Source organism: Dendrobates tinctorius, unplaced genomic scaffold (genome assembly GCF_039654945.1).
Source record: "Dendrobates tinctorius isolate UK_male_01 unplaced genomic scaffold, ASM3965494v1 ptg000386l, whole genome shotgun sequence".
Lineage (NCBI taxonomy): Eukaryota > Metazoa > Chordata > Amphibia > Anura > Dendrobatidae > Dendrobates > Dendrobates tinctorius.
In genome coordinates, this window is record NW_027362052.1 from 1,464,741 (window position 1) to 1,486,867 (window position 22,127).

At 49.4% G+C, this 22,127-nt stretch overlaps 1 protein-coding gene across 2 annotated transcripts in view; it reads left to right on the plus strand.

Moving 5' to 3' along the window:
- LOC141076075 (uncharacterized HIT-like protein Synpcc7942_1390) overlaps positions 1-17,887 on the plus strand; it is a 91,684-nt gene extending 73,797 nt beyond the window's left edge. The window contains exons 4-7 of one of the 2 annotated variants that reach the window (XM_073563314.1): positions 1,723-1,851; positions 1,926-2,030; positions 17,595-17,667; positions 17,745-17,887. In XM_073563314.1, coding sequence (XP_073419415.1) covers positions 1,723-1,851; positions 1,926-2,030; positions 17,595-17,667; positions 17,745-17,836 — 399 coding nt within the window. In that variant the 3' untranslated portion in view covers positions 17,837-17,887. The other variant, XM_073563315.1, reaches the window with a different exon arrangement.
- The last annotated feature ends 4,240 nt before the right edge of the window (positions 17,888-22,127 follow it).

The window sequence follows — 22,127 nt, forward strand, 5'->3', positions numbered from 1 at the left end:
ATGACATCTGATATATGCTGCTCGATCCTCGGACGGCACATATCAGGCACCGTCTGTAATGACATCTGATAGACGCTGCTCGATCCCCAGACGGCACATATCAGGCTCCGGCTGTAATGACATCTGATATACGCTGCTCCATCCCCAGACGGCACATATCAGGCTCCGGCTGTAATGACATCTGATATATGCTGCTCCATCCCCAGACGGCACATATCAGGCACCGGCTGTAATGACATCTGATATACGCTGCTCGATCCCCGGACGGCACATATCAGGCTCCGGCTGTAATGACATCTGATATATGCTGCTCGATCCCCAGACGGCACATATCAGGCACCGGCTGTAATGACATCTGATATATGCTGCTCGATCCCCAGACGGCACATATCAGGCACCGGCTGTAATGACATCTGATATATGCTGCTCGATCCCCAGACGGCACATATCAGGCTCCGGCTGTAATGACATCTGATATACGCTGCTCGATCCCCAGACGGCACATATCAGGCTCCGGCTGTAATGACATCTGATATATGCTGCTCGATCCCCAGACGGCACATATCAGGCACCGGCTGTAATGACATCTGATATATGCTGCTCGATCCCCAGACGGCACATATCAGGCACCGGCTGTAATGACATCTGATATATGCTGCTCGATCCCCAGACGGCACATATCAGGCACCGGCTGTAATGACATCTGATATATGCTGCTCGATCCCCAGACGGCACATGTCAGGCTCCGGCTGTAATGACATCTGATATATGCTGCTCGATCCCCAGACGGCACATGTCAGGCACCGGCTGTAATGACATCTGATATACGCTGCTCGATCCCCAGACGGCACATATCAGGCACCGGCTGTAATGACATCTGATATACGCTGCTCGATCCCCAGACGGCACATATCAGGCACCGGCTGTAATGACATCTGATATACGCTGCTCCATCCCCAGACGGCACATATCAGGCACCGGCTGTAATGACATCTGATATATGCTGCTCGATCCCCGGACGGCACATATCAGGCACCGGCTGTAATGACATCTGATATACGCTGCTCCATCCCCAGACGGCACATATCAGGCACCGGCTGTAATGACATCTGATATACGCTGCTCGATCCCCAGACGGCACATATCAGGCACCGGCTGTAATGACATCTGATATACGCTGCTCCATCCCCAGACGGCACATATCAGGCACCGGCTGTAATGACATCTGATATATGCTGCTCGATCCCCAGACGGCACATATCAGGCTCCGGCTGTAATGACATCTGATATACGCTGCTCCATCCCCAGACGGCACATATCAGGCACCGTCTGTAATGACATCTGATATATGCTGCTCGATCCCCAGACGGCACATATCAGGCACCGGCTGTAATGACATCTGATATACGCTGCTCGATCCCCGGACGGCACATATCAGTCACCGGCTGTAATGACATCTGATATATGCTGCTCGATCCCCAGACGGCACATATCAGGCTCCGGCTGTAATGACATCTGATATACGCTGCTCGATCCCCGGACGGCACATATCAGGCACCGGCTGTAATGACATCTGATATATGCGGCCTTCGGACAGTTCACGGCGGGGCCTCCGCTGCTCTCTGGGGCCGCAGCTTCATCGGGGACAGGCAGGGTGCGTGTTTTGCTTTGTGCTGTGAGATCGGCTCTTCTTGGTGTTGCCGCAATCTGTTTTCTGTTCAGCGATCTTACAGTGGCTGTGACGAGGTGCAGAAGGCCCAGCGGGCAGCAGCTCAGGGGGCCTCACCCACCATCTTCTCCAAGATCCTGGACAGGACTGTTCCTGCCGATATCATTTATGAAGATGACCAGGTAGTGACCCCTGAGGAGGCCGCCACTCACTGTCTGATGTGGGGTCACCCGCTCACCTTACTCCTGTTTTCTAGTGTATGGCATTTCGTGATGTCGCCCCTCAGGCTCCGGTTCATTTCCTTGTGATTCCCAAAGTTCAGATTCCCAGAATAAGTCAAGTAGCTCAGGAAGACAAGGAGGTAAGAGACTGACCCCCGACCTGCTGTCTATAACCCCCACACTACTGACCCCCGACCTGCTGTCTATAACCCCCACACTACTGACCCCCGACCTGCTGTCTATAACCCCCACACTACTGACCCCCGACCTGCTGTCTATAACCCCCCACACTACTGACCCCCGACCTGCTGTCTATAACCCCCACACTACTGACCCCCGACCTGCTGTCTATAACCCCCACACTACTGACCCCCGACCTGCTGTCTATAACCCCCACACTACTGACCCCCGACCTGCTGTCTATAACCCCCACACTACTGACCCCCGACCTCCTGTCTATAACCCCCCACACTACTGACCCCCGACCTGCTGTCTATAACCCCCCACACTACTGACCCCCGACCTGCTATATATAACCCCCCACACTACTGACCCCCGACCTGCTATATATAACCCCCCACACTACTGACCCCCGACCTGCTATATATAACCCCCCACACTACTGACCCCCGACCTCCTGTCTATAACCCCCCACACTACTGACCCCCGACCTCCTGTCTATAACCCCCCACACTACTGACCCCCGACCTCCTGTCTATAACCCCCCACACTACTGACCCCCGACCTCCTGTCTATAACCCCCCCACACTACTGACCCCCGACCTCCTCTCTATAACCCCCCCACACTACTGACCCCCGACCTCCTGTCTATAACCCCCCCACACTACTGACCCCCGACTTCCTGTCTATAACCCCCCACACTACTGACCCCCGACCTCCTGTCTATAACCCCCACACTACTGACCCCCGACCTCCTGTCTATAACCCCCACACTACTGACCCCCGACCTGCTGTCTATAACCCCCACACTACTGACCCCCGACCTGCTATATATAACCCCCCATACTACTGACCCCCGACCTGCTATATATAACCCCCAACACTACTGACCCCCGACCTGCTATATATAACCCCCAACACTACTGACCCCCGACCTGCTATATATAACCCCCAACACTACTGACCCCCGACCTGCTATATATAACCCCCCACACTACTGACCTCCGACCTGCTATATATAACCCCCCCACACTACTGACCCCCGACCTGCTATATATAACCCCCCACACTACTGACCCCCGACCTGCTGTCTATAACCCCCCACACTACTGACCCCCGACCTGCTGTCTATAACCCCCCACACTACTGACCCCCGACCTGCTATATATAACCCCCCACACTACTGACCCCCGACCTGCTGTCTATAACCCCCACACTACTGACCCCCGACCTGCTGTCTATAGCCCCCACACTACTGACCCCCGACCTGCTGTCTATAACCCCCACACTACTGACCCCCGACCTCCTGTCTATAACCCCCCACACTACTGATCCCCGACCTGCTGTCTATAACCCCCACACTACTGACCCCCGACCTCCTGTCTATAACCCCCCACACTACTGACCCCCGACCTGCTGTCTATAACCCCCACACTACTGACCCCCGACCTCCTGTCTATAACCCCCCACACTACTGACCCCCGACCTGCTGTCTATAACCCCCACACTACTGACCCCCGACCTCCTGTCTATAACCCCCACACTACTGACCCCCGACCTCCTGTCTATAACCCCCCACACTACTGACCCCCGACCTGCTGTCTATAACCCCCACACTACTGACCCCCGACCTGCTATATATAACCCCCCCACACTACTGACCCCCGACCTGCTATATATAACCCCCCACACTACTGACCCCCGACCTGCTATATATAACCCCCCACACTACTGACCCCCGACCTGCTATATATAACCCCCCACACTACTGACCCCCGACCTGCTATATATAACCCCCCCACACTACTGACCCCCGACCTGCTATATATATAACCCTCCACACTACTGACCCCCGACCTGCTATATATAACCCCCCACACTACTGACCCCCGACCTGCTATATATAACCCCCCACACTACTGACCCCCGACCTGCTATATATAACCCTCCACACTACTGACCCCCGACCTGATATATATAACCCCCACACTACTGACCCCCGACCTGCTATATATAACCCCCCACACTACTGACCCCCGACCTGCTATATATAACCCCCCCACACTACTGACCCCCGACCTGCTGTCTATAACCCCCCACACTACTGACCCCCGACCTGCTATATATAACCCCCCACACTACTGACCCCCGACCTGCTATATATAACCCCCCACACTACTGACCCCCGACCTGCTATATATGTAACCCCCCCACACTACTGACCCCCGACCTGCTGTCTATAACCCCCCACACTACTGACCCCCGACCTGCTATATATAACCCCCCACACTACTGACCCCCGACCTGCTGTCTATAACCCCCCACACTACTGACCCCCGACCTGCTATATATAACCCCCCCACTACTGACCCCCGACCTGCTATATATAACCCCCCCACACTACTGACCCCGACCTGCTATATATAACCCCCCACACTACTGACCCCCGACCTGCTATATATAACCCCCCACACTACTGACCCCGACCTGCTATATATAACCCCCCACACTACTGACCCCGACCTGCTATATATAACCCCCCACACTACTGACCCCCGACCTGCTATATATAACCCCCCCACACTACTGACCCCCCGACCTGCTATATATAACCCCCACACTACTGACCCCCGACCTGCTATATATAACCCCCCACACTACTGACCCCCGACCTGCTGTATATAACCCTCCACACTACTGACCCCCGACCTGCTGTATATAACCCCCCCACACTACTGACCCCCGACCTGCTATATATAACCCCCCACACTACTGACCCCCCGACCTGCTGTCTATAACCCCCCACACTACTGACCCCCCGACCTGCTATATATAACCCCCCCACACTACTGACCCCCGACCTGCTATATATAACCTCCCACACTACTGACCCCCGACCTGCTATATATAACCCCCCACACTACTGACCCCCGACCTGCTATATATAACCCCCCACACTACTGACCCCCGACCTGCTATATATAACCCCCCACACTACTGACCCCCGACCTGCTATATATAACCCCCCACACTACTGACCCCCGACCTGCTATATATAACCCCCCACACTACTGACCCCCGACCTGCTATATATAACCCCCCACACTACTGACCCCCGACCTGCTATATATAACCCCCACACTACTGACCCCCGACCTGCTATATATAACCTCCCACACTACTGACCCCCGACCTGCTATATATAACCCCCACACTACTGACCCCCGACCTGCTATATATAACCTCCCACACTACTGACCCCCGACCTGCTATATATAACCCTCCACACTACTGACCCCCGACCTGCTATATATAACCCCCCCACACTACTGACCCCCGACCTGCTATATATAACCCCCCACACTACTGACCCCCGACCTGCTATATATAACCCCCACACTACTGACCCCCGACCTGCTATATATAACCTCCCACACTACTGACCCCCGACCTGCTATATATAACCCTCCACACTACTGACCCCCGACCTGCTATATATAACCCCCCCACACTACTGACCCCCGACCTGCTATATATAACCCCCCACACTACTGACCCCCGACCTGCTATATATAACCCCCCCACACTACTGACCCCCGACCTGCTATATATAACCCCCCACACTACTGACCCCCGACCTGCTATATATAACCCCCCCACACTACTGACCCCCGACCTGCTATATATAACCCCCCACACTACTGACCCCCCGACCTGCTATATATAACCCCCCACACTACTGACCCCCGACCTGCTATATATAACCCCCCCACACTACTGACCCCCGACCTGCTATATATAACCCCCCACACTACTGACCTCCGACCTGCTATATATAACCCTCCCACACTACTGACCCCCGACCTGCTATATATAACCCCCCACACTACTGACCCCCGACCTGCTATATATAACCCCCCACACTACTGACCCCCGACCTGCTATATATAACCCCCCACACTACTGACCCCCGACCTGCTATATATAACCCCCCACACTACTGACCCCCGACCTGCTATATATAACCCCCCACACTACTGACCCCGACCTGCTATATATAACCCCCCACACTACTTACCCCCGACCTGCTATATATAACCCCCCACACTACTGACCCCGACCTGCTATATATAACCCCCCACACTACTTACCCCCGACCTGCTATATATAACCCCCCACACTACTGACCCCGACCTGCTATATATAACCCCCCACACTACTGACCCCGACCTGCTATATATAACCCCCCACACTACTGACCCCCGACCTGCTATATATAACCCCCCACACTACTGACCCCCGACCTGCTATATATAACCCTCCACACTACTGACCCCCGACCTGCTATATATAACCCCCCACACTACTGACCCCGACCTGCTATATATAACCCCCCACACTACTGACCCCCGACCTGCTATATATAACCCCCCACACTACTGACCCCCGACCTGCTATATATAACCCCCCACACTACTGACCCCCGACCTGCTATATATAACCCCCCACACTACTGACCCCCGACCTGCTATATATAACCCTCCACACTACTGACCCCCGACCTGCTATATATAACCCCCCACACTACTGACCCCCGACCTGCTATATATAACCCCCCACACTACTGACCCCCGACCTGCTATATATAACCCCCCACACTACTGACCCCCGACCTGCTATATATAACCCCCCCACACTACTGACCCCCCGACCTGCTATATATAACCCCCACACTACTGACCCCCGACCTGCTGTATATAACCCTCCACACTACTGACCCCCGACCTGCTGTATATAACCCCCCCACACTACTGACCCCCGACCTGCTGTATATAACCCCCCACACTACTGACCCCCGACCTGCTATATATAACCCCCCACACTACTGACCCCCGACCTGCTATATATAACCCCCACACTACTGACCCCCGACCTGCTATATATAACCCCCCACACTACTGACCTCCGACCTGCTATATATAACCCTCCACACTACTGACCCCCGACCTGCTATATATAACCCCCCACACTACTGACCCCCGACCTGCTATATATAACCCCCACACTACTGACCCCCGACCTGCTATATATAACCCCCCACACTACTGACCCCCGACCTGCTATATATAACCCTCCACACTACTGACCCCCGACCTGCTATATATAACCCCCCCCGCACTACTGACCCCCGACCTGCTATATATAACCCCCCCACACTACTGACCCCCGACCTGCTATATATAACCCCCACACTACTGACCCCCGACCTGCTATATATAACCCCCCCACACTACTGACCCCCGACCTGCTATATATAACCCCCCACACTACTGACCCCCGACCTGCTATATATAACCCCCCACACTACTGACCTCCGACCTGCTATATATAACCCCCCACACTACTGACCCCCGACCTGCTATATATAACCCCCCACACTACTGACCCCCGACCTGCTATATATAACCCCCACACTACTGACCCCCGACCTGCTATATATAACCCCCCCACACTACTGACCCCCGACCTGCTATATATAACCCCCCACACTACTGACCCCCGACCTGCTATATATAACCCCCAACACTACTGACCCCCGACCTGCTATATATAACCCCCCACACTACTGACCCCCGACCTGCTATATATAACCCCCCACACTACTGACCCCCGACCTGCTATATATAACCCCCAACACTACTGACCCCCGACCTGCTATATATAACCCCCCCACACTACTGACCCCCGACCTGCTATATATAACCCCCCCACACTACTGACCCCCGACCTGCTATATATAACCCCCCACACTACTGACCCCCGACCTGCTATATATAACCCCCCACACTACTGACCCCCGACCTGCTATATGTAACCCTCCACACTACTGACCCCCGACCTGCTATATATAACCCCCCACACTACTGACCCCCGACCTGCTATATATATAACCCCCCCACACTACTGACCCCCGACCTGCTATATATAACCCCCCACACTACTGACCCCCGACCTGCTATATATAACCCCCACACTACTGACCCCCGACCTGCTATATATAACCTCCCACACTACTGACCCCCGACCTGCTATATATAACCCCCCCCGCACTACTGACCCCCGACCTGCTATATATAACCCCCCACAGTACTGACCCCCGACCTGCTATATGTAACCCTCCACACTACTGACCCCCGACCTGCTATATATAACCCCCCACACTACTGACCCCCGACCTGCTATATATAACCCCCCACACTACTGACCCCCGACCTGCTATATGTAACCCCCCACACTACTGACCCCCGACCTGCTATATATGTAACCCTCCACACTACTGACCCCCGACCTGCTATATATAACCCCCCACACTACTGACCCCCGACCTGCTATATATAACCCCCCACACTACTGACCTCCGACCTGCTATATATAACCCCCCACACTACTGACCTCCGACCTGCTATATATAACCCCCCACACTACTGACCCCCGACCTGCTATATATAACCCCCCACACTACTGACCCCCGACCTGCTATATATAACCCCCAACACTACTGACCCCCGACCTGCTATATGTAACCCCCCACACTACTGACCCCCGACCTGCTATATATATAACCCTCCACACTACTGACCCCCGACCTGCTATATATAACCCCCCACACTACTGACCCCCGACCTGCTATATGTAACCCTCCACACTACTGACCCCCGACCTGCTATATATAACCCCCACACTACTGACCCCCGACCTGCTATATATAACCCCCCACACTACTGACCCCCGACCTGCTATATATAACCCCCCACACTACTGACCCCCGACCTGCTATATGTAACCCCCAACACTACTGACCCCCGACCTGCTATATATAACCCTCCACACTACTGACCCCCGACCTGCTATATATAACCCCCCCACACTACTGACCCCCGACCTGCTTTATATAACCCCCAACACTACTGACCCCCGACCTGCTATATGTAACCCCCCCACACTACTGACCCCCGACCTGCTTTATATAACCCCCAACACTACTGACCCCCGACCTGCTATATGTAACCCTCCACACTACTGACCCCCGACCTGCTATATATAACCCCCAACACTACTGACCCCCGACCTGCTATATATAACCCCCCACACTACTGACCCCCGACCTGCTATATATAACCCTCCACACTACTGACCCCCGACCTGCTATATATAACCCTCCACACTACTGACCCCCGACCTGCTATATATAACCCTCCACACTACTGACCCCCGACCTGCTATATATAACCCCCCACACTACTGACCCCCGACCTGCTATATATAACCCTCCACACTACTGACCCCCGACCTGCTATATATAACCCCCCACACTACTGACCCCCGACCTGCTATATATAACCCCCCACACTACTGACCCCCGACCTGCTATATATAACCCCCCACACTACTGACCCCCGACCTGCTATATATAACCCCCCACACTACTGACCCCCGACCTGCTATATATAACCCCCCACACTACTGACCCCCGACCTGCTATATATAACCCCCCACACTACTGACCCCCGACCTGCTATATATAACCCTCCACACTACTGACCCCCGACCTGCTATATATAACCCTCCACACTACTGACCCCCGACCTGCTATATATAACCCTCCACACTACTGACCCCCCGACCTGCTATATGTAACCCTCCACACTACTGACCCCCGACCTGCTATATATAACCCCCCACACTACTGACCCCCGACCTGCTATATATAACCCCCCACACTACTGACCCCCGACCTGCTATATATAACCCTCCACACTACTGACCCCCGACCTGCTATATATAACCCTCCACACTACTGACCCCCGACCTGCTATATATAACCCCCAACACTACTGACCCCCGACCTGCTATATATAGCCCCCCCACGTTACTGACCCTCGGCCCACTGTCTATAACCCTCTGTTACTGATCTGCTGTATAAATCCCCCCATGCTATTAACCCCATACCTGCTGTACACAGTGGGGACAGAAAGTATTCAGACCCCTTTACATTTTTCACTCTTTGTTTCATTGCAGCCATTTGGTAAATTCAGAAAAGTTCATTTTTCCCCATTAATGTGCACTCCGCACCCCATATTGGCTGAAAAAAAACAAATGTAGACATTTTTGCAAATTTATTAAAAACTGAAATCTCACATAGAATCATAGAATCGTAGAGTTGGAAGGGACCTCCTGGGCCATCTGGTCCAACCCCCTGCTCAAAGCAGGATTCGCTAAATCATCCCAGTTAGATGTCTGTCCAGCCTCTGTTTGAAGACTTCCATTGAAGGAGAACTCACCACTTCTCGTGGCAGCTTGTTCCACTCATTGATCACTCTAACTGTCAAAAAGTTTTTTCTAATATCTAATCTGTGTCTCCTCCCATTCAGCTTCATCCCATTGCTTCTAGTCTTTCCTTGTGCAAATGAGAATAAAGTTGATCCTTCTACAATGTGACAGCCCTTTAGATATTTGTAGACAGCTATTAAGTCTCCTCTCAGTCTTCTCTTTTGCAAACTAAACATTCCCAAATCCTGCAACCTTTCCTCATAAGACAGGGTTTGCAGACCGGTCACCATTCTGGTCGCTCTTTTCTGAACTTGCTCCAGTTTGTTGATGTCTTTTTTAAAATGTGGTGCCCAAAACTGGACACAATATTCCAGATGAGGTCTGACCAAAGAGGAGTAGAGGGAAATAATGACTTCACGTGATCTAGACTGTATGCTTCTGTTAATACATCCTAGAATTGCATTTGCCTTTTTTGCTGCTGCATCACACTGTTGACTCATATTCAGTCTGTGATCTATTAGTATACCCAAGTCTTTTTCACATGTGCTGTCACTTAGCCCTATTCCTCCCATTCTATATATGCTTTTTTCATTTTTATTGCCCAGATGTAGTACTTTGCATTTCTCCCTGTTAAAAACCATTCTGTTAGTTGCTGCCCACTTCTCCAGTTTATTTAAATCTTTTTGAATCCTCTCTCTCTCTTCTCTAGTATTAGCTATCCCTCCTAGCTTTGTGTCATCAGCAAATTTAATCAGTTTACCCTCAATTCCTTCATCTAAATCGTTGATAAAGATGTTGAACAATACAGGGCCCAGGACAGAGCCCTGTGGTACCCCACTTGAGACATTCTTCCAACTGGATGTGCAGCCATTTACGACCACTCTTTGGGTCCGATCACTAAGCCAGTTATGAATCCACCTAACAGTTGCCGTGTCCATTCCATACTTAGTCATTTTTTCAATAAGGATTGTATGAGAGACTTTGTCAAATGCTTTGCTGAAGTCAAGATATACTATATCTACAGCATTTCCTTGATCCACCCAATCAGTAATACCATCATAGAAGGAAATTAAATTAGTCTGACATGACTTATTAGTTACAAACCCATGCTGACTCTGTTTAATCACTTCATTCTTATCCAGGTATTGACATACATGTTGTTTAATAATTTGTTCAAAGATCTTTCCTGGTATAGAAGTCAGACTCACCGGCCTATAGTTGCCTGGGTCCACCTTCTTCCCCTTTTTGAAGATAGGAACAACATTTGCTCTTCTCCAGTCTTCTGGCACTTCTCCTGTTCTCCAAGAATTTTCAAAGATTATGGAGAGGGGTTCAAAAATTTCTTCTGCTATCTCCTTCAGTACTCTGGGGTGTAATTCATCTGGACCTGGAGACTTGAATACATTTAGGTTAGCTAAGTGTTTCCTCACTATCTTTCTGTTTATAGATATCCTGGATTCTTCTATTCCCTTAATAGGACAGTGAATAACAGTTGATGTTACATTTCCTTTCTGAGAGAAAACAGATGCAAAATAGGAATTTAAAAGTTCAGCCTTCTCAACATCCTGTCTTACCATTTCATCATTTTCATCCTGTAAAAATCCTATAGCATCTTTGACTTTTCTTTTACTTTTGACATATCCCCAAAATCCTTTATTATTGCTTTTGACATCTCTTGCAAGCCTCAATTCATTTTCAGCTTTAGATAATCTGATTTGTGCCTTGCAGGTTCTGCAGACAGCATTATATTCTTCTTTAGATATGCCTCCTTCTTTCCATTTTATAAACATTTTTTGCTTCCTTTTTAGCATGTGCTTAAGTTCTGTGTTCATCCATCCTGGTTTCCTTAAATGCTTCCTATTCTTCCCTCTTTTCGGAATTGTTAACAACTGTGCTTTGAGAATTTCATTTTTCAAGATTTCCCATCCTTCCTGGACATTTTTGTCTTTAAGGATATCCAGCCATTGGATCCCTCCAATTCTCTTTCTGAATCCCTTAAAATCTGCCTTTCTGAAATCTAACCTTGACGTCTGAGTCTTCACAGGTCTTCCGCCTCTAGTTATCCAAAATTCTAAAATAGCATGGTCGCTACCTCCTAGGGTCCCAGCCACTTTTACCTCCTCAACCATTTCCTCCCTGTTTATAAGGATTAGATCCAAGGTAGCAGTTCCCCTTGTTTTCTCCCTTACCTTTTGGAAGATAAAGTTGTCAGCAAGAGAGGATAAGAATTTCCTTGACCTGTTAGTTTTGCCTGAGAGAGATTCCCAACAAATGTCTGGATAGTTGAAATCTCCCATGACAACTATGTCATATTTTTTGGAGAACTTGGCCATTTGATGCATAAAGAGTTCATCCATATCTTCAGCTTGCACAGGCGGCCTGTAGTAAATGCCTACAGTGGTGTCCTTTCCATTGTTCTGTCCTTGTATTCTTACCCAAACAGTTTCCACAGAACTCCCAGTCTCTGAAGCTTCAATCTCTGTGCAGATATATGCGTTTCTAACATACAATGCGACACCCCCTCCTCGTTTATCAAGTCTGTTTCTTGCAAATAAGTTGTATCCTTCTAGTCTTGTATTCCAATCATGTGTATTGTCCCACCAAGTTTCAGTGATTCCAATGACATCATATTTCTTTTCCTGTGTTAGTAGTTACAATTCTCCTTGTTTGTTGCCCATGCTTTGTGCATTAGTATAGAAACATTTTAGTTTGTGATTGGTTTCTCTTTCTCCAATATTTTTATTAATTAGATTTTTTTGTCTTTGTTCTTCCTTTCCACTTCTAATAGCAGAGTTCTCAATAACATTTGTCAGGTGTATGGCTTTTTCTGGTCTTTTGCTTCCCTTCCCATGTTGTTCTAGTTTAAAGCTCTCCTTACAAGTGTAGCAAGGCGACTTCCAAATACATGCTTTCCAGTCTTCGTAAGGTGCACCCCATCTCTAGAAAGTAGTCCATCGTATAAGTAGTTCACTCCGTGATCCAGAAATCCAAATCGTTGCTGACGGCACCATCGACGTAGCCAGTTGTTCACCTGCAGAATCTTATTCCACCTCCTTGTTCCATGGCCATCCACTGGGAGGATGGAAGAGAAGACCACCTGCGCTCCCAGTTCTTTCACTTTCTTGCCTAAGTCTTCAAAGTCTCTGCAGATGGTTTCCAGGTCGTTTCTTGCAGTGTCATTTGTCCCCACATGTAGTAGCAGGAATGGGTAGTCATAAGTTTTCAGCCCCTTTGCTCAGTATTGAGTAGACACACCTTTTGAGCTAGTACAGCCATGAGTCTTCTTGGGAATGATGCCACAAGTCTTTCCCCCCTGGATTTGGGGATCCTCGGCCATTCTTCCTTGCAGATCCTCTCCAGCTCCGTCAGGTTGGATGGTGAACGTTGGTGGACAGCCATTTTCAGGTCTCTCCAGAGATGCTCAGTTGGGTTTAGGTCAGGGCTCTGGCTGGGTCAGTCAGGAATGGTCACAGAGTTGTTCTGAAGCCACTCCTTTGTTATTTTAGCTGTGTGCTTAGGGTCATTGTCTTGTTGGAAGGTGAACCCTCGGCCAAGTCTGAGGTCCAGAGCACTCTGGAAGAGGTTTTCATCCAGGATATTTCTGTACTTGGCCGCATTCATGTTTCCTTCAATTGCAACCAGTCGCCCTGTCCCTGCAGCTGGAAAACACCCTATAGCATGATGCTGCCTCCACGATGTTTCACTGTTGGGATGGTATTGGGCAGGTGATGAGCAGTGCCTGGTTTTCTCCACACATACCGCTTAGAGTTATCACCAGAAAGTTCTATCGTCGTTTCATCAGACCAGAGAACCTTATTTCTCATAGTCTGGGAGTCCTTCATGTGTTTTTTTTTTTTTTTTTTTTTTTTAAAGCAAACTCTATGGGGGCTTTCATATGTCTGGCACTGAGGAGAGGCTTCCGTCGGGCCACTCTGCTATAATGGCCTGACTGGTGGAGGGCTGCAGTGATAGTTGACTGTGGAACTTTCTCCCATCTCCCTACTGCATCTGTGTAGCTCAGCCGCAGTGATCTTGGGGTTCTTCTTTTCCTCTCTCACCAAGGCTCTTCTCCCATGATTGCTCAGTGTGGCTGGACGGCCAGGTCTAGGGAGACTTCTGGTGGTCCCAAACTTCTTCCATTTAAGGATTGTGGCGGCCACTGTGCTCTTAGGAGCCTTGAGTACTGCAGAAATTCTTTTGTAATATTATTAAACCAGAAAGCACAACAAGGAAAACCCCCTAAAATATAACTTTTAATTCAATATTAAAAGATACCACACACATGTAAAATTACACACAATACCAGGGGGTCCAAAAAAATATGTATTTCCAAGTATGGTTAAATCACAGAAGGGGCAGAAAAGCTATAATGCCCTAATAAGGCTCTTCCTAACCGCGGAGGTTGGCCCCCTAGTTGTTGATGACATGGCGCCCCCGCTCAACGTCGGCGTCCCTAGTAACATAGTAACATAGTAACATAGTTATTAAGGTTGAAGGGAGACTTTAAGTCCATCTAGTTCACCCCATATCCTATCCTAACCTGCCCTAACATGTTGATCCAGAGGAAGGCAAAAAAACCCCATGTGGCAAACAGTAAGCTTCACATTGGGGAAAAAAATTCCTTCCCGACTCCACATACGGCAATCAGACTAGCTCCCTGGATCAACGCAATATTAAGGAGACTAGTGTATATACCCTGTAATATACTTTTCAAGAAAGGCGTCCAGTCCCTTCTTAAATTTTAGTAGGGAATCACTCATTACAACATCATACGGCAGAGAGTTCCATAGTCTCACTGCTCTTACAGTAAAGAATCTGCGTCTGTGAGTATGCTTAAACCTTCTTTCCTCCAGACGTAGAGGATGCCCCCTTGTCCCCGTCACAGGTCTAAGAGTAAAAAGATCATTAGAAAGGTCTTTGTACTGTCCCCGCATATATTTATACATTGTAATAAGATCACCCCTAAGCCTTCGATTCTCCAAACTAAATAACCCCAAGTGTAATAACCTGTCTTGGTATTGCAGACCCCCCAGTTCCCTAATAACCTTGGACGTTCTTCTCTGCACCCGCTCCAGTTCAGCTATGTCTTTCTTATACACCGGACACAAGAACTGTACACAGTATTCTAAGTGTGGTCGCACTAGAGACTTATATAGAGGTAAAATTATGTTCTCCTCATGAGCATCTATGCCTCTTTTAATGCATCCCATTATTTTATTTGCCTTTGCAGCAGCTGCCTGACACTGGCCACTAAATGTGAGTTTGTCATCCACACATACACCCAGGTCTTTTTCAGTGACAGTTTTGACCAGTGTTTTACAATTAAGCACATAATTATACATCTTATGCGTTCTACCCTAGTGCATGACCTTACATTTATCCCCATTAAAGCTCATTTGCCATTTATCAGCCCAAGCTTCTAGTTTACATAAATCCTCCTGTAATATAAAATTGTCCTCCTCTGTATTGATTACCCTGCAGAGTTTAGTGTCATCTGCAAATATTGAAATTCTACTCTCTATGCCCCCTACAAGGTCATTAATAAATATGTTAAAAAGAAGCGGGCCCAAAACTGACCCCTGTGGTACCCCACTGCTAACCGTGACCCAGTCCGAGTGTGCTCCATTAATAACCACCCTTTGTTTCCTATCCCTGAGCCAGCTCTTAACCCACCTACACATATTTTCCCCTATCCCCATTGTTCTCATTTTATGTATCAACCTTTTGTGTGGCACCGTATCAAAAGCTTTTGAAAAGTCCATGTACACCATGTCCACTGCATTCCCTTGGTCCAGTCCGGAACTTACCTCTTCATAGAAGCTTATCAGATTAGTCTGACAGGAACGGTCCCTTGTAAACCCATGTTGATATTGGGTCATGAGGTTATTCTTCTCCAGATACTCCAGTATAGTATCTCTTAGAAAACCCTCCAGGATTTTACCCACAGTTGAGGTTAAACTTACTGGCCTATAATTTCCAAGTTCAGTTTTTGTCCCCTTTTTGAATATTGGCCCCACATTTGCTATACACCAGTCCTGTGGTACAGACCCTGTAGTAACGCCCTAGACCACCCTGCGTATACAAAAATGGGGGACACAAAAAAACAAAAAACACACACATACACCACAATACCGGAAAAACTAATATAAAGTGCTAATATCTCGTAGTAAGTAATATCTCGTAGTGAGAGCTAAGGCAGCTTATCGACACCTCGTAATAAAAGGAATATTAAATGCTGCTACTGGGCCGACGTGTGATTTATTATGCCTCAGAAAAACGTCTACAGCAAACGATGTGGCAATAAAGCACAGGACCAGCCTGTATAATGGAGCACACTGTGACAGACAGAGTATGTAATAACCCACATAACAAATCATCGGGTGTGTCCCAATGATGAATCTTAGGGACAGGGGTACCAATGACCCTATGTAGCAAGAGGTTAGGGCCAGATCAACATATAATCTTTCCCAGTGGACTATATACACACACTTTCCACATGGACATAGCAGATGCTTATAAAGGCCGTCTCATCCGGGTACTCCATTAACCTCCATAGTGCTACAAGGTATAATGTCACAGTCTGCCACATACAGTGTGCAGAAAGTATACTTATCAGCCATTGATGACAGCGCAACCCAAATTCTTCTGTAACCTTGGCCAGATCTGAGCCTTGCCACAATTCTGTCTCTGAGCTCCTTGGCCAGATCCTTTGGCCTCATGATTCTCATTTGGTCTGACATGCACTATGAGCTGTGAGGTCTTATATACACAGGTGTGCGCCTTTACACATCAAGTCCTATCAGTGTAATTACACACAGCTGGACTCCAATGAAGGAGTAGAACCATCTCAAGGAGGATCACAAGGAAATGGACAGCATGTGACTTACATATGAGTGTCTGAGCAAAGGGGCTGAATACTTATGGCCATGGGATAGTTCAGCTTTTCTTTTTTAATAAAGTTGCAAAAACTTCTACATTTCTGTTTTTTCAGTCCAGATGGGGTGCGGAGTGGACATTAATGAGGAAAAATAACTTTTCTGAATTTACCAAATGGCTGCAATGAAACAAAGAGTGAAAAATGTAAAAGGGTGTGAATACTTTCTATACCCACTGTATATCCCACAACTGGTCCCTATCTGCTGTATCCGTTCCTCCTCACACTGTTGGTCACTGGCGTTTTTGTGGTTGTCCAGCTCCTGGGTCATCTACTGGTCACCGCCAGTCACCTGGCACAGAAGGAAGGTCTGGTGAATGGATATCGGATCGGTGAGTGGATAGATAATGTACACAGTGGGGTCAATACTATTGGTCGCCCCCCACAATAATTGTCCCTCTTCTTCCAGTTATCAATGATGGCCAGCAGGGGGCACAGTCCGTCTATCACCTCCATCTACATGTGATCGGTGGCCGTCAGATGAGGTGGCCTCCAGGATAACGACTCCTGCAAATGAGTGCATCACTGCCGCAATAAAAAGAAGGGATTCTGTCTCCGTCCACAGTCCTGTGTAACACCACACATAACAGTGATACCACTGATTACAGATCATCGAGTAGATGTTGCCTGCAGTCCTATGCAAATTGTCTCTTCAGTGAGGAAGAGGACTAGAACTCTTGCGCCACCTATAGGAAGTAGCGATCATAAAAGTCAATATCGACCCTTTAACGCGCCCTGAAACATGACTTAGGATAAAAACTAAAACCAGAATCTCAGTTTGCAGACACTGTTTCAGGGTGCTGCCCCTCATCAGTGCCAAGTGTGAGATCTGGTTTGGCTGTGTGAGAGGCGTCTGACCGGGATCCAAGGGCTAATGTTTCTCCTTGCAGAGAGTGACATGTCAAGCCTGGCAAAGCTTTGATTTCTAAGTTGTGACAAGGCTCATTAGAGGGTCGAGCGTCACTATTGGGATTGTTACTTCCTATAGGTGGCACTAGAGTTCCAGCCCTTGTGGAGGCTCTGGGGTCAGTGGGTGCTCTCGTCCACTGGACCACATGGACCAAGGGTCATCCTACTGAGCGCCCGCTCTTCTTTTACCATAAAACAGTGTGGCAATGCTTTACTGAACCACAAAACTGGCAGATAACACGCAGAGCAGTCCCAGTCCAGGACCCAAGAGGGTGCAACTTACAAAAAGTCTCACCCCTCCGCAGACTCGCCGGGATTAGGGCAGCTGCTATTTCGGGGTTTCCATGGCCGACTATCCCACCATTGGCACGCACACAGGAGGTAACGACAAGCATAGGAAGATTATTATCGCGCCATTTATTCCATGGTGCTTTACATGTGAGGAGGGGTATATATAATAAATACAAGTGCAGTAATCTTACACAATACAAGTCACAACTGGTCCAGGAGGAGAGAGGACCCTGCCCGCGAGGGCTCACAATCTACAAGGGATGGGTGAGGGTACAGTAGGCGAGGGTAGAGCTGGTCGTGGTGCGATGGATCGGTGGTTACTGCAGGTTGTAGGCTTGTCGGAAGAGGTGGGTCTTCAGGATCTTTTTGAAGGTTTCCATGGTAGGTGAGAGTCTGATATGTTGTGGTAGAGAGTTCCAGAGTAGGGGTGATGCGCGAGAGAAATCTTGTATGCGATTGTGGGAAGAGGAGATAAGAGGGGAATAGAGAAGGAGATCTTGTGAGGATCGGAGGTTGCGTGCAGGTAAGTACCGGGAGACGAGGTCACAGATGTATGGAGGACTCAGGCTGTGGATGGCTTTGTATGTCATGGTTAGGGTTTTGATCTGGAGTCTGGATAATGGGGAGACAATGCAGGGATTGACAGAGGGGAGAAGCCGGGGAATAGCGTGGGGACAGGTGGATGATTGACAGGGGAGAGGCCGGGGAATAGCGGGGGGACAAGTGGGTGATTGACAGAGGGCAGCGGCCGGGGAATAGCGGGGGGACAAGTGGGTGATTGACAGAGGGCAGCGGCCGGGAAGTAGCGGGGGGACAGGTGGATAATTGACAGAAGGGAGAAGCCGGGGAATAGCGGGGGGACAGGTGGATGATTGACAGAAGGGAGAGGCCGGGGAATAGCGGGGGGACAAGTGGGTGATTGACAGAGGGGAGCGGCCGGGAAATAGCGGGGGGACAGGTGGATGATTGACAGAGGGGAGAAGCCGGGGAATAGTGGGGGGACAGGTGGATGATTGACGGAAGCGGCTGGGGAATAGTGGGGGGACAGGTGGATGATTGACAGAGGGGAGAGGCCGGGGAATAGCGGGGGGACAGGTGGATGATTGACAGAGGGGAGAGGCCGGGGAATAGCGGGGGGACAGGTGGATGATTGACAGAGGGGAGAGGCTGGGGAATAGCGGGGGGACAAGTGGGTGATTGACAGAGGGGAGCGGCCGGGGAATAGCGGGGGGACAGGTGGATAATTGACAGAAGGGAGAAGCCGGGGAATAGCGGGGGGACAGGTGGATGATTGACAGAGGGGAGAGGCCGGGGAATAGCGGGGGGACAGGTGGATGATTGACAGAGGGGAGAGGCCGGGGAATAGCAGGGGGACAGGTGGGTGATTGACAGAGGGGAGCGGCCAGGGAATAGCGGGGGCACAGGTGGATAATTGACAGAAGGGAGAAGCCGGGGAATAGCGGGGGGACAGGTGGGTGATTGACAGAGGGGAGCGGCCGGGGAATAGCAGGGGGACAGGTGGATGATTGACAGAAGGGAGAAGCCGGGGAATAGCGGGGGGACAGGTGGATTAGTCGGACAGCAGAGTTTAGGATAGATTGGAGGGGAGCGAGAGGGCTATGTGCACACGTTGCGGATTCACAGCGTTTTATTTTCTGTAGCATGTCAATTCTTTTTGCGGACCTGCAGCATTTCTGCACCTATTGACTTCCATTGAGTCAGGCACATCCACAGCAAAACTGCAGGTGTAAGAAGGTTTGCGGATTTGCTGAGGATATACATGCCAAAAACGCTGCAGAAAGGCAGGAGGAAGAGTGTGTGAGCGGAGAATATGTGGGTGTCGGGTGTGTGTTTCTGTGTGTGTGCGCGGGTACCTGCGGTTTGTGTGGCTGTGTACAGGTCTGTGTTTGTGTATGGGTCTGCGTGTGGGCAGGCATCATCTGATGGGACTACTACTCCCATCCGGCTTTGCTGTCACATATAACAGTGACAACATGAGCTGATGGTGGGATAGTATCAGAATGGTAGAGTTGGAAGGGACCTCCTGGGCCATCTGGTCTAACCCCCTGCTCAAAGCAGGATTCGCTCAATCATCCCAGTCAGATGTCTGTCCAGCCTCTGTTTGAAGACTTCCATTGAAGGAGAACTCACCACTTCTTGTGGCAGCCTGTTCCACTAATTGATCACTCTGTCAAAAAGTTTTTTCTAATATCTAATGTGTCTCCTCCCATTCAGTTTCATCCCATTGCTTCTAGTCTTTCCTTGTGCAAATGAGAATAAAGTTGATCCTTCTACAATGTGACAGCGCTTTAGATATTTGTAGACAGCTATTAAGTCTCCTCTCAGTCTTCTCTTTTGCAAACTAAACATTCCCAAATCCTGCAACCTTTCCTCATAAGACAGGGTTTGCAGACCGGTCACCATTCTGGTCGCTCTTTTCTGAACTTGCTCCAGTTTGTTGATGTCTTTTTTAAAATGTGGTGCCCAAAACTGCACACAAGTAGTCCCATCATCCGGCGTCTGTGTTCAATAGTAAAAAAAACATTCATACTCCCCAAACAGCTAACCCCCGACTCCCTCGATCTGCAACAAAAATAAAGTAATAAACCAACATATAATTACCTTTCCACCGTAGTCCATTTAATAACGAGTGTCCCACGACGATCTCTTGTGTAGAACAGTCATATCGGGAGATGTGACTGCTCTACCCGACTTCCAGTGATACACTGCAGGAGGATTATTTCCTGTCAGTGTATCGCTCCGCCGCCGAGAGTTCACCAGAGTTCGTGCTGTCTTTTGCGGCACTGCTGCATGAGAAAATTCTCACACAGCGATAGTGCCATAAAGTGAGAGCACGAACTCCAATGAACTCTGATGCACTGCAGGAGGATTATCTCCTGTCAGTGCATCAACGGAGACCGGATGGAGCAGTCACATCTCCCGATGTAGGAGTCAGTGATAAGCGGTCATAAAGGAGCGCTTAGGAAGCAACCCAGGGGCAGACAAGGATGTCAGGTCTCCACCGCAGCTCCAGCCGAAAACCTCCAATGGAGGATAAGAGCAATGAGAAAATGGAAAACTGTCTTAGGAGCGCAGGAAAGAGACTCAGACAAGAGATGGGTTTAAACCACGACGCGTTTCGACGGAGGATCCGTCTTCATCAGGTGGAAGTTCACTTGTGGTTTAAACCCATCTCTTGTCTGAGTCTCTTTCCTGCGCTCCTAAGACCGTTTTCACTTTTCCCACATCTCCCGATGTGACTGTTCTACATGTGAGATCGTCGTGGGACACTCGTTATTAAATGGATTACAGCAGACTGTCACGATCCCACCTCTGTCGCCAATATGTCACAATCCCACCGCTGACACCGGTATGTCACGGACGGAGGGATGCGACGCACTACCGACACACTGCTATCACAGGCGCAGGGGGGCTTATCTTAGTTATCCCACTGCTGGCACCATGTGATAAAAACAGCAAGCTAATCTTGCTCTAACAATTTACCGCAGGGGGGTATTTTGGGTGCCCCACCACTGCTAGCAATCTTCCACAAACTGCTGGGATTTACGTATATCCCACTTTCTCAGCTCCA